Source organism: Pleurodeles waltl, chromosome 3_1 (genome assembly GCF_031143425.1).
Source record: "Pleurodeles waltl isolate 20211129_DDA chromosome 3_1, aPleWal1.hap1.20221129, whole genome shotgun sequence".
Lineage (NCBI taxonomy): Eukaryota > Metazoa > Chordata > Amphibia > Caudata > Salamandridae > Pleurodeles > Pleurodeles waltl.
The window spans coordinates 1,738,544,699-1,738,558,117 of record NC_090440.1 but is presented as its reverse complement, the minus strand read 5'-3'; the positions used below and the strand labels follow the sequence as shown (position 1 = coordinate 1,738,558,117).

Below are 13,419 nucleotides of genomic sequence, written 5' to 3'. Positions count from 1 at the left end.
TACCTTGCAATTTATGCGGGCTGGGAGAAAATATCACAATGATTACATTAGGTAACAATAGCACGCAGAAGCACCTGTGCTTCTATTAGTTTCTCTATGGTTTCTTCAGTAAGATCCCCAAAATGACCTCACATCATAACCCTGTCAGACATGCCAGAAGGAAACAACATGATTACACAAACGTATCCAATTCTCTTAGGCTCCCTGCAGGTGTTTTGGTAACAGGCAAATGCATTCCCTCCTTGTGGGAACCATTGTATTATCATTACCCTCCTGGTCCACTCGGTACAAGGGGGCAACCAATCATACAGACCCTCCACAATAGACGTGGCATGTGGGTCCCTCAGGACCAGTGCGGGCCAAGTTCTGTCACCACTGAGTGCAGCATTGCTACACTGTTTCTCAGCACCCCACTCCGTGTGATTAAGGCGGCTACTCGCTGCTGCTCGGATAGGTCAGTACGAATTCCTCTTAAACTGGGTAAGGGACACAGCTGCAGAAGTGTCGGCAGGCCTCAGAAGTAGGGTCTGCGTCGTCAAGCTCTGTAGGGCTCTGGGGGTGGGGTTGAGGCAGCAAAGACATCTGCTGCAGCCTCTTAGAGTCTTCATGTTGCCTCGTCAATGTTTCCCCAGGGAGGTGCCTCGCCAGCTCAACTCACACTGTTTGTGCGGTGTGAGTATGCAGAGTGTCATGCCAGGGATTGGGCAGGAGGCAGTCTTTGGCACTGTAGTGCTGGTTCGTCAATCTGGGATGCTCGTTTCACCACCAGCACTTCAGCAATCCCTTTCCAACACAGGAGGAGTTGGGGGGGAATCAGGCAAAGTCCCTCTTTCGTGCCACGGCATCAGTCAGCAATCCAGGATGCTTGATCTGGTTGGATGCCCTAGCGCTGCAGTACTCCTCAAATGAATGGCGGATCAGCCATGCACTGATCGTGCCCAAGCCCCACTGCCGTACTCACCATCTGCAGAGTCACATGGCAGGGGCAGGCAGGGGGGATCTTTGCTGGCCCCGAGATCCCAAAGAACAGGGGGCAAGGCAACAAGCTCTTGGAGAGCACTTGTGGGGCCACAAAAGGAGCAGCAGGCAGGCCAGCACATGAAGGTAGGTTTGCAAAGTGGCAGTCCATCTTGCAGCCCAGCAGTCAGTAGGCAGCAAGCCAGTATAACCAAGCTGGTAGTCCAAATGGCCGTTCCTCCTGGCAGCACAGCAGTCCTCCTGGCTTGTGCAGATTGTAGAGCCAGCAGTGTCTGGTTACAAGTCCCACACAGTGTCTAAAAAACATGGGGCCAGAGACCCAGTACTTATACTCAAAAATTTATTTGATTAAGGGTGACTTCAAAGGAACCCTCAGAAGTGTGCAACAATCCCTTTCAGTCCAGCCCTGGCTCCAGACGATCAGTTGTGGGTATGTCAGCCCTTTGTGTTAGGGCAGGACAGAACCGATTGACATGTAAGTTTCAATCACCTCTCCCTCTCCATGCCCAGAAAAACTATCAGTATGCAGATGAATGCAGATATACCTCCTGTCACACCCAGCCCTTTCTGTGTTGTGGCTGTCTGGAGAGAATGCACAAAATGTAGCTGCCACCTTAGGCCATATGTGTATTGGAGACAGGTTGCAAAGTACAAGAGTTATAAGCACAGATAAATGCCTACTTTCTAAAAGTTTCTTTTAGAAAATAGTTATGTTAAACCCAACTTCACCAGTAAGTAGGATTTATCATTACTATTCTAAACATATCCATTGTTATTGTTACTCCATTCTGGTCAGGAATTACCACTTAAAAGGGTATAAAGGAATTCCCAGTGCTAACCTATGTGGGCCGCAGGCCTCGCAGTAGTGAAAACCGAAATAGGCTGTTTGTCACTACCAGGACATGCAAAACACAAAACTACACGTCCTACCTTTTACTTACACAACACCCTGCCCATAGGGCTACCTAGGACCTACCTTAGGGGTGACCTGTGTGTAATAAAAGGGGGTTTAAGGCTTGGCAAGTAGTTTTAAATGCCAAGTTGAAATGGCACTAAACTGCACACACAGGCACTGCAGTGGTAGGCTAGAGACAGGCTTGAAAGGCTACTTCTGTGGGTGACACAGTCAGTGCTTTAGGCCACTAGTAGCTTTTAATTACAGGTCCTTGGTATATGGTATACCACTTTACAGGGGACTTACAAGTAAATGAAATATGCCAAACAGGTGTAAACCAATTGTGCCATGTTTGGAGGAGAGAGTACATGCACTTTAGCACTGGTTAGCAGTGATAAAGTGCCCAAAGTCCTAAAGCCACAGAAAAGAAGGTCAGAAAAATAGGAGGAGTAAGGCAAAACGTTTGGGGTAACCATGCAAAAAGAGTCAGGTCTAACAGTAGGGAATAATCCTACTACTCTAGTTTACATGACCTCCACACTAGAATCAACCTTGTCTACTGTAACCCCAGTGCACTCTACAGGGTCTCGAAGGTAGAGTACCTGGGGCTTGGGCGACTGCGCATACTGATGTGGCGTCTACCTGTGGAGGCCTCTCACGATATGGCATTTCGGATGACTCTCTCTGCACAGCTGGACTTGTAGTTTGCAGAGAATGAGAGCACTGTCTCAGACAGCAATATGAAATGTGAAGCCTTTAAGGTGGTTCTTAGGAGTTTGCCCACTAAATTGGTGTATGGCTTCAAACTGGCAATGAGGCAGTGAATTGCACTGCTTGTAGGACAAGATCAGGGCACACAAAACTGCCTGCGGACCTTTCAGCTGCTTTCCCAAGTGAGACTTGTGCCTAGTACTACCTTATGCGACTTGGGCGCCCTGGCCTACAGGGACTACATAGCCAGGAAACGTGAGGAAGGGGATAAAACGGGTAGACTCTTTGCCTGGCTTGTCCTTTCTGACTACCTGAACACCTATCACAGACATCCTGAACAGGACGGGCACTGTATTCAACTCCCAGGAAGTGGTCAACTCCTCTTTCCGTTCTTATTATAGCACTCTGTATGCAGCTCTAGTGGCAGATGACACCTCAGCGATTCTAGAGTGCCTTTATGTATTGCAGTTCCACGAATGCCTGCATCACAGCAGGCAGACCTGGACACCCTACTCACAGTGGATGAAACCTCCTTAGCTTATAAACAATTGGCAAGTGGCAGGACTCCAGGGGTGGACACCTGGCCTGTGCAATTCTATGCCACCTTTGCACTGCAACCCACCTCACGGCTCCTCCAGGTCTATGAATCGGCATACTCAATGGTAATACTTCCTCAATCCATGCGTCAGGGGGTGCTGGTAGTCTTACCCAAAACTGGGTTGGGATCTTCTGCTGTTGGGGTCTCATTGTCCTCTGTCCTTACTGAATAGGGACTATAAGATCCTAGGAAAGGTGTAAACCAACAGATGAATACCCATGGCCCAACATCTAGTTGACCCTGATCAAAACAGCTTAATACCTTGTAGGAACACTTTTTAAAATCTATGCTGCCTCTTCATGTCAATGGACTGGCCTAATACATCCGGAACCACTTTTTGGGTCACCTCACTTGACATAGAAAAGGCGTTTGACACCTTGAGGTGGGCGTACTTACAGGCAGTCCTTTGTAGACTCTGAGTGGGACCTCGGTTTCTAGCCTGGGTTTCACTGCTCTATAATGCACCACTTGCCTGAGTGAAGATTGGTAGGGTTCTATCAACCACTTTCAGCATAGAGGAGGACACGTAGCAGGGTTGTCCCCTATCTACGATCATCTTCACACTGGCCATGGAGCCCCTGACCTCTGCTCATCTCACCAGGGCTCCTGTTTGAGGTGTCCGTGTCATAGATCGGTGGCACGTGATGCCTTGGTATACCTTCAAGAAGTTGTGCATAACATCCTTCTCCTCCTAGGTCTCTTGTGCCTTTTTGGAACCACATCTGGTCTCAAAGTAAATTGGGATAAATCCCAACTATTCCCTCTATTGGCGACTACAGAGGACCAAAGAGGAGTTCTCCCAGTACTCTCCTCCCCTGGAGTTGTGGTACATGCAAATACCTGGGGGTCAGAGTGTAGCACGCAGACAAAAGTGTGGTGGATGGTAACATAGGGCAGGCATTAGTGGCGATAAGGAGTTCTATGACCTTTTAGTTAAGCCTTCTGTTGTTCTATGTGCTGCATAGCCAAAATATTAATGCTCCCAAGACTATTATATTTCTTCTCTGCCATCTCTATGCTGTTGTCTAAGGGGTTCTTTAAAGAACTCCACTCACTGCTGATTACATTGGTGTGGGGCAAAGGGAGGTGCCGAGTGACAGTATTTAAGTTGTACACCCCGCTGACTGAAGGTGGGCTTGGGGAACCGTATTATGAGAGCGACTTTGCCGCGGCCCAACTACAGTGGCTGACACACTGGTTGGCTGGGTCGAATATGTTAGAGCTGGGGAACTAGTTCAAGGGAGCTTCTTCTCAGGAAGTGCTGCAGTGGCTGCGGGGCTCTCAGGAGGTGGTTCTTAGGGGGAGAGGCAACATTCCTTTGTGGGTGGCCAAAACTTGTTGGGACATTTATACTACCAAACACCATAAATATACACCCTACGCAACAGACTTGCCCCCCATGGAATGTCTGGTTCTGCTACACTCTGCCCCACAACAGGGATTGATCCAATGGACTGATGTGGGCCTAACCACATGGGGAGATCTTTTTCATGACAAGGTTGTATATATGTTTCTGGGCCTACAAGAAGATTATGGTATCTCACCAGACTCCTTCCTGATTTACATTGCCCTCACACAGCACTTACACCAGGTCTGGCACAAGGCGCATGATGAATCAGAGCCATCACAATTTTTACAAATCTTACTTACACACAGGGTGCCCGATGGACCATCACTAGCCTTTATAACTTGCTGCGAGTGGATATTGGCATGCCACTACAGGCTCTCGGGACATATTGGGAGACAGCGATGGGCACATTTACAGATGGGCAGTGGGCACAGTGCTCAGGAATGGTTAAAACTGTATCCACCAATGCTCCACTTAAGTACACCCAGTTTAATTACCTGCACCATACTTAACTCATGCAACACCAGATAGTGCAGATGTACCAAGGTGCCATTGAAAACTGCGTGCAGCTTTCATGGCACAGACGACTTCATACACATGGTATGGGACTGTCCATTTATCAGCCTATATTGGGACAAAGTGCTCACACTTCTTTCAGAGGCTCTGGGCTACCACCTGACGATGGATGCACCACTTTGTCTGTTGAGGCTTAATACACATACTGCTGAATACAAGCCTCCCAGTAAATTCATGGACTTGGCCTTAATACTAGCTAAAAGATGAATAGCCATGAGTTGGAAGTGCTCCCTTGCCCACCCGATACAGGTATGGCTCACAGACGATTGCACAGGAATACTGGCTGAACGGGACGCAATGTGTAGGCTAGGAATGGAGCACAGTTTGCCATCCACAACCCCTGACTGTGAACGTTACCCATCTGTGGTGGAAGCCAAGTCTCACAAGAGACCACTCTGAACTTTCAAGATCTGTGCTACCTACTTCCACTAGCCTTGGGCATCTGCTGCCCGGACAAAGTGCTGCCTGAATAGAGCGGGGTCCTGGTATACCCCTGAGGGAGCCCAGGTCTGTGACATTGAGGGGGAGCCCACTGATGGTTTTGCTCTGGCCTTCCCTCTTCTGCCTCTTAGTTCCCTGGCTTCCTGGCTCCACACCCACCAGCATTTGTCTCCCACTCACCCTCCCCTTTCCTCCTGCCTGTGCACTTAGGATTCTCCCTTCTTAAACTCTTTAGGATCCTTCTTTCTTTCGTGGGGGGGTGTCCACCCCTTCTCTTCCCCCCTGGCACAGACCTGGAGCTTTGTTTTGTTGCACTGGTTGGTCTTCTTTTGCATGTATTGTAGTCCTTTTCACTATATGCACTGCTCATTTATCTCTGTACTGAAATGAAGACCAATTATTTGTCCTGTAACTTAGGGCCTGAGTACAAGTGTGGCAGTCCTCGGACCATCACACTCTGTTGTGGAGGACCGACCACCACATTAAGAGGTTCGCAGGCAGGCTCGCCAACCTACTGCCATCTCCGTCGGGATCTTCGATCCCAGTGGACTGACGGTGGAGGAGGTCGGAATCAGCCAGAGTGGTGTTGATGTCAACTCCACCCTGCTGATTACGACCTGGTTCTCCATCAGCCTTTTCTTGGCAGTTTCACTGCCATGAAAGACTGACAGAGAAAAGGTGCAGGGGGGCACAAGGGGGCACATGGGGGCCCCTGCACTGACCATGCACTTGGCATGAGCAGTCTAGGGGTCCCCCTGTCCATCACCCTTGCAATGCTCAATGTCTGCTTAGCAGACATTGAGCATTGCGAGGGTGCTGGTGCCCCCTGAAGGTGGCAGCATTGCCGCAGGCTCGATTTCGAGCTGGCAATAATGCTGCTGCCACTTTCCTGCCAGGCTGACGGGCAGAAACCAAGCAGGAAAGTCACAATGGGCCCGATGGGGAGGTAGCTAGTATGGCAGCAACCTTCCCGTCGGAAGTTCAGCAGATGGGTCACCCCGTCCGCCGAACTCATAATCAGGCCCTTAGACTGTGTGACACTGTAATGTGTTCTGATCTATTAACATGCCGTCTATGTATGTGATCTTCAAATGTCAATAAAAATATATTTAAAAAAAAGTAAGCTTGGAGTTGATAAATCAAACCACCACTCACCAAACACTAGAATCATGTAAAATAGATTACCCTGGGAAGCAGCTGAAGAAATGTTGTAGGAAAGCATAAAGCGGTTCTGGTCAGCCTATTTCTAAGAATGTAGTGGCCTTCAAAATAAAGTCCCTCATTATGTCAATGGCAGTAATGACCGCCACAACACCGTCGCAGCGGCTACCTGCCGTCCGCCATATTATGACCGCAGCCGGAATTCCACCAGAAGGATGGCGGAATTCCGGCTGCGGTCATGGTAGACCGCCGCAGACCGTATCATGACCCATGATATGGCCTGGCGGTGTTCTGCTGGCGGACGCTGCTGCTGGCAGCAGCCCTCGCCCCGTCCCGTCTCCTGCCAGAGGACCCCGGGTGCTCCAAGAGGGAGGGGGCTGTTGTGTGTGGGGTGTGTGGGTGTATGTGTCTGTGTGCGTATATGCAGGTGTGTGGAGTGTGGAATGCGTGTGTGCATGAATGGGTGTGAGTGTGCATGTATGTTGTGTTGTGTGAATGCGTGTGTGCTTGTATGTGTGTCAGTGTGTGTGGATGTGTGTGTGAATGTATGTATGCAAGCGTGGGTGAATGTGGGTATGAGTGTGTGTATGTTGGTGCACGAGTTTACGTATGTTGTGGGGGGGTCAGGGGGGGAGGGTAGGGAAGGACTCTGGGGAGGAGGAGGGGGGCAGGGGAGACCCCTATAAGTGTCAGGGAAGGAATTCCCTGGCACTGATAGTGCCGACCGCCATGGTTTTCGTGGTGGTAAGAAAGCCACGAAAACCATGCCGTTAGGCGGGGTCATAACCGAGCGGGTGGGGAAGTGTCTGCCGCCTGGCTGGAGACTCTAGTCTCCAGCCCGGCAGCTGTTACCACCCTGGCGGACGGAGTGGTACATTGGCGGTTTGGCTTGAGCCAAACCACCGATGTCATATTTTGGGGAAAGGTACCGCCAGCCTGTTGGCAGTACCTTTCTCCAAAATGTCGCCATCCACCAGGGTTGTAATGAGGGCCAAAGTGTCTAGTTCAACAAAAAATCCTAATCCAGAGATCATCAGGGTTCTCTACGATTTTAAACATAAATTGCTGGATAGCTGTCAGTAAACTGATCCAGGAGGGAGGGATTTAATGATGATGTTAATGTGTGATATTTGATTAAAACTAAAAATCCTCTTAATCCATTGTATTTGTTAAAGGGTCCATAAATGTGGGGTAATATTTGTAGTTGCTGTATGGTGGTGACCAATCAGTAGATCTGGTTCTCTGGTCTTTGATCAGGATATGTGTTTTTTGACTAGCAGTATAGCACGTGTCATATACACATAGGGGGTAAGTGTTAATGTGGTAGTATGACCGCCAACAGGCTGGCGGTACATACCGCCACATTATGAGATTGGCAAGTTGACTGCAGCCAACCCGCCACTTCTCCACTCATACTCCACTCATACTGTCATGGTGGTATGAGCCGCCGGGCTGGAGATGTGTATCTCCAGCCCGGCGGCCGGCATAGTACAGCCGGCGGCATTATGAGCCTGCCTACCACAATGGTTTTTTTGGCGTTAGCAATGCCACGAAAACCATGGCGGTAGGCCCTGCCGATGACAGAGAATTACTTCCCTAACACCGGTAGGCGGCTCCCCCACCCCCACCAACACTCACCTGACACCCCTCTCCATCCAAACACTCCTCCCACCCCCTCCGATCGTCACAGATGCACCCCCCACCACCTCTGATCCTCACAGAAACACCCCCTCAGATCCTCACAGACACACCCCCACCCCCTCCAATCCTCAGACACATCCCCCTGTCCTGCAGACATGCACCACACACACCCAATCACTTACACTGGCATACACGACCTCATACACACACTGGCACACACGCATTCATACACGCCTAAATCTAGACATGCTCACACACATTCGACCACGATCACACTGACATGCAGACATGCACTCACTTCACCATTCTTATACGCATTCACTCACACGCATACAACCAGGCACACGACACAACACACACAGACGCATTCACACACTCACTCACACATTCATGCACACACTCAGACACACACACATAACACCCCCTACCCTCCCGCCTCCCTCCCGTGTGGGAAGCCCGACTTACCTTGAGCAAGGAGGTCTTCCAGCAGGGAACGGGGAGGGGTGCTGCTACTGCCAGCAGCGCCCCACCAGCAGAACACAGCCAGGCTGTATGAATTGTCAAAATATGGCTGGCGGCAATCTACTGGTGTGGCGTTGCTGTTGGTAGCAGCTCCACCTTACCACTGTCCACCACCATGAACACTGCCTGATTTCCGCCCTTCTTGTGGCGGAAGTCCGGCAGTGCTCATAATATGGCAGATGGATGTTAGCCGCTGTGGCAGTATTTTGGCAGCCGTCACCACGTTGTTATGCGGTTTTTACCACTGATGTCATAATGATCACCATAGTGTGTGTTTGTGTGGGAAATCCTCCTAGCAGGATTTTCTGCACAATCACAGAAACTAAAGCCATTTAAATATACAGTGGATAAGCAACCACAACAGACTGGTAGGGTGTTCTAACAGTAAAACTAAAGGCTTCTTTAAGCAGAGTGGTCCAACATTAAACCAACAAGGAGTGGTCCCTGACACATTTTCTGGTTGAGCTTCTTTTAATCTCACTCTGTGTAACTGTATTCCATGGGGAAACATAGAGAAGCAGACATGGATTCAGCTGTCTTAGGCCTAATCGGTAGACTGCTGCGTTGTCTCACCTTTTAGTAACAGGGACCACGTACAGAACCTACTCTTTGGGACATTGTATATATTTGGAATGTGTGAAGTTGTGCAAGAAGTATGTGTATTCAAATTGTTTGTTGTATTCCTAAATCAATTAAAAGTTTTAATAGCTAATGATGAAGACGTTTAATGTTTCTCTGCTTCCAGCTGCCACACCAGAGCCACAGCTGCTGGAGAAAAGGAAGCCCGAGCGTTTTGAAGTCTTTCAAAGGTTATCTTGCCCCAGAAGACGGTGAGCATCACCATGTTTTACCATGTCAAATATGGAAAACTAATTGATATCCTTCCTTCCTGTTAGTAGAAGGGAGGCTGTAGCAGTCAAAGGCTTGAAGGCTCGTAAACCAAGATGGGTACAGTTGAGGTTTCGGTCATGCAGCTGGGGGTCTGCAGTACGTGTGGTTTGGAGGCAGGGGAGAACTAGCAAGCCCGCCTGTTTCCTTCGATGCTACTGTGTTTTGTAACATCGGTGATCTAACTGATGTGCAAATAGGAGCTTGCCTCGATAGTTTTTCTGTTTGTATGATTTTACTCAAGGTTATGGTTTAAAAGTTGGGATACATGCGAGCCACTGGAATAAAGATAATAGATACTAATGGTGATTCATGTGATGAACAATATTGTATTCTTTAATTGGTCAAATTTTGCAAAACTCATGATTTTTGCACTTTTCATAGGCAAAGTTTCCGAGTTTCACAACGCCCTTGAGGAGGTTTATCTCTGCAAAGTGAGAATATGTTAAAGGTAGCAGAACCCAACCTAGCCAGATTGGACCTGCTTAGTGTGATACACGCCGCTTACGTATTTTACATTATAATTTCAAACTGGTAAATGGATGTAAAACATTTTTCTTCCCCTTTACATTTTAGAGAGCTTTCCTTTACACAATGCCATTTCGCTGAACACTGTTTTTTCCAAAGTATATCTTTTGCAGGGCCATTTTTTTTTTAGCATTAAGCAATGCTATATGCTACATAAATTATACAAAAGTCATGATTTTCTCTCGAATATCCTGGAGGAAGAAGCGTACAAACTAGGTAATGTTGCTATTTTTTTCCATAGCCGTTTGTGCAGGTTGTAGAACAAAAACTATTTTAATAACCTTAATAAAGGCAGTCAGAAATAATACTTTACACTGTAAGCATCCTAGCATCAGTTCCTATGTCCAGGTCAATGGACGTGCGTGCTGTGCCACTTTTGTAAAGATGGACTTTATACGCTGGCTGGTGGTGGAATCCATGAAAGTCAACTGTCACTATGCGGGTCATATCTATTATTGGTGCAGCAAGTGCTATGACGCCGGGGCCCATGAATGTGAGAAAGCCCAATGCACCCAGATTATTTCTGTTTTCACTACCACATCAGCGGCCAGGAGGCTATTTCCTTGCTTGTTTTAGGGCCCATGGTATCCCAGCTACATCACTGGCCAATTACGTAAGTGGTTTTGTGTGATGGCTTGACATGTTACCTTGGTTTTAATTGTATTGCTCAGATTTGTAGGTAATACTAAAAAGATTAGTTATTCTTCTATTTCTGTAAATTAATCTGGTTGACAATGGCCTAGCTTAGGTATGAAATGTTGGGCCAGCCATAATACAAAATGTCCACCCTCTGTCAAATCATATGCTTAGTAAGTTCAGTCAATACACAAATAATTCAATACAATGAGAAAAGGGGGTGGGGGAGTCAGTATGTTTATATTTTATATTTATTCATACAGATTCGGAGTCTTGATATTTGACAGCAACAGTTCAACTGGAGCACAACGGTTCTCAAAGAATCTTGCATTAATTTGAGAAAGAGGTGAATATGAGCTGGTATGTGCTGCATATTGTTTTTTTTTCAGTTTTATTTTCCAGCCTGGCAGGCAGCACCCCCCTCCGTCAACATTACCACTGACACTGAAAGCCTGCCGTCTCAGGATTTTCCAAGCACTGGACAAAAATGCAATTTTCTCCCAGGAACGCTCAGCTTGTACCGAAAAATGTCAATTTTCTGCCTTTTGCCTCATATTTGGCACCTCGCCACAAGGCGATGCCCTGAGCTGCTGCTTTATCTTACCTACGGAAGCATCGCACTTTCCTCCAACTTTGCATCCCCTCAGGTTGGTGATTCTTCTGGCATGTGGACAATTTCCTGTCTTTTCTGGCCTGAAACACTTCTAACCATTGGTTGGATTTTGCAAGGAGTATTTTCATATGCCCCTCCATTTCAAATGCTAAAACCTTTTTAATTTAGATCACACTAAGTGATTGTGTACCTTGTGTGTGCCTAGAATTTTCCTCTCTTAATGTTTAGATTGTCAGCATCTTATTTACTCTGGTTTGTTCTGATCTGATTTCATGTCTTTCCTTCCTTTTTTGGTTAATTTGTCAGACACGCCCAAAGTGACATCATGCTTTCAGAGGCACGTGCTTAGTTTGTGACTGTGTCCAAACCCTACTTGCCTTTCAGATTCTTGCTACGTGTCTGACTCTTACCCAGCCTTAGTTGTCTTTCACATGGACTGTCTAGATCTGGCTGTGACTTTGCGACAGACCTTCTGATACTTTAAAGGCGCATATCTGGCTTTTGAATGATTCTGCAACAGCCCGACTGGAAGTTCGCTGACATGTGTCTGACATGGCTTAATTGAGCCATGCTGACAATTTAGGGGTACAGGCCTGACTTGTGACTCATACTGCAAACACCCTACCAGCCTTTCAGACAGTTTTAAGATGATTCAACGCATTCCCTTACCATGCACGTGCCTTTCTACTCTGCCATGCATGGTAAGTATATTAAGGTAAGTAACTTTACATAAATATATGAATAGGCTCGACAAGTTCACTTCTCTGTAATAAGGTGAGTTGAGTCAGAGGGAGGGCATTCATAAAGGCACCAGGTGCCCAGAGGTAAGGCTGAGGCCCCAAATCTTAAAGTTCTTGGTAGTAGTTATGAAAGGCATTGTGGATGGCTGCTTGTGTGTTAACCGCTACACCTTTGTCTAACCTGATAGCCCCAATTGGGGTGTGGTATAGTCTGTCGCGAACCAACTACACCACCAGTCTACCGGAACGGTCACCCTCAACATCTTGTCTGGTCAGGTAGTGCCTGTAGTCATGCCTGCACCATTGTGCATCTGTGTTACTATATTTTTTCTGGAGTTTGCGAAGGCTGTCAGGGTTTGGACGTCCGTGGCGCAACCTCCTTCTCTAATGTGTGTCGTTCAGACTCAAATAAGGTCAGTTCATGACATAGTGTGCGCCTGACTCCCCATGATGCTGATAGGCAGTGTCCTTGTACGATTACATGAGCGTCCCATTCTGTGGTGCGGAGGGAGGTGGTTTCTCTGTTGTGTTCGAAGTATTGGGTTATACACACTGCCAGTTCCTGCCGAAATGGAGGATCAGAGAGTGCTTCGGTTTGTAAGCGCCATGTTGGGATACGTCGTCTACCCCACTGTATTTTGACCTGTAGTGGACTGGATGCGGGCCAGATATTCAGTCCTCACTACCCCTTGAGCCAGACTTACCAAGCCTAACAACAGATCTATTCTGGTGTGCAGGCCATGTAGTGGAGTGTAAAAGGAGTATTCACGCTCTGTTGGCTGCTCGATGCACCATAGGTCATGGAGTCCTCAGCCTGCCCTCCAGGAGCTAAACTTTGGGATGTTTGTCTGCTAAATGCTTCTGGTAGCGATGGGTGGGATCTATCCAAATCTGTATCTGGTGTACAGTTGAAGTCGCCTCCCCATAGACAGTCAGCAATTGGGTTGTGAAAGAGGTGTGAGCGCAGTTAAGAATTCTCCATGCCCTGTGTTAGGTGCATATATCCCTGCTAGTGTTAATGGTGACCCATCAAGAAGACCCTCCAGGATCACATATCACCCTCTATTGTCTGTACGAAAGTGCTCCATTGTGTATGGGACTTCTGGGGCCACTCAGATCAGCACCCCTCGGACAAACAGCTAG

General features: G+C 47.8%; 1 protein-coding gene across 1 annotated transcript in view; it reads left to right on the top strand.

Annotated features, from left to right (window-relative positions):
• The window catches only part of LOC138285560 (uncharacterized), a 999,550-nt gene that overhangs the window by 883,159 nt on the left and 102,972 nt on the right, over nucleotides 1-13,419 (top strand). The window contains exon 13 of the mRNA XM_069225654.1: nucleotides 9,617-9,701. Coding sequence (XP_069081755.1) covers nucleotides 9,617-9,701 — 85 coding nt within the window. The remainder of the gene's footprint in view (nucleotides 1-9,616; nucleotides 9,702-13,419) is intronic.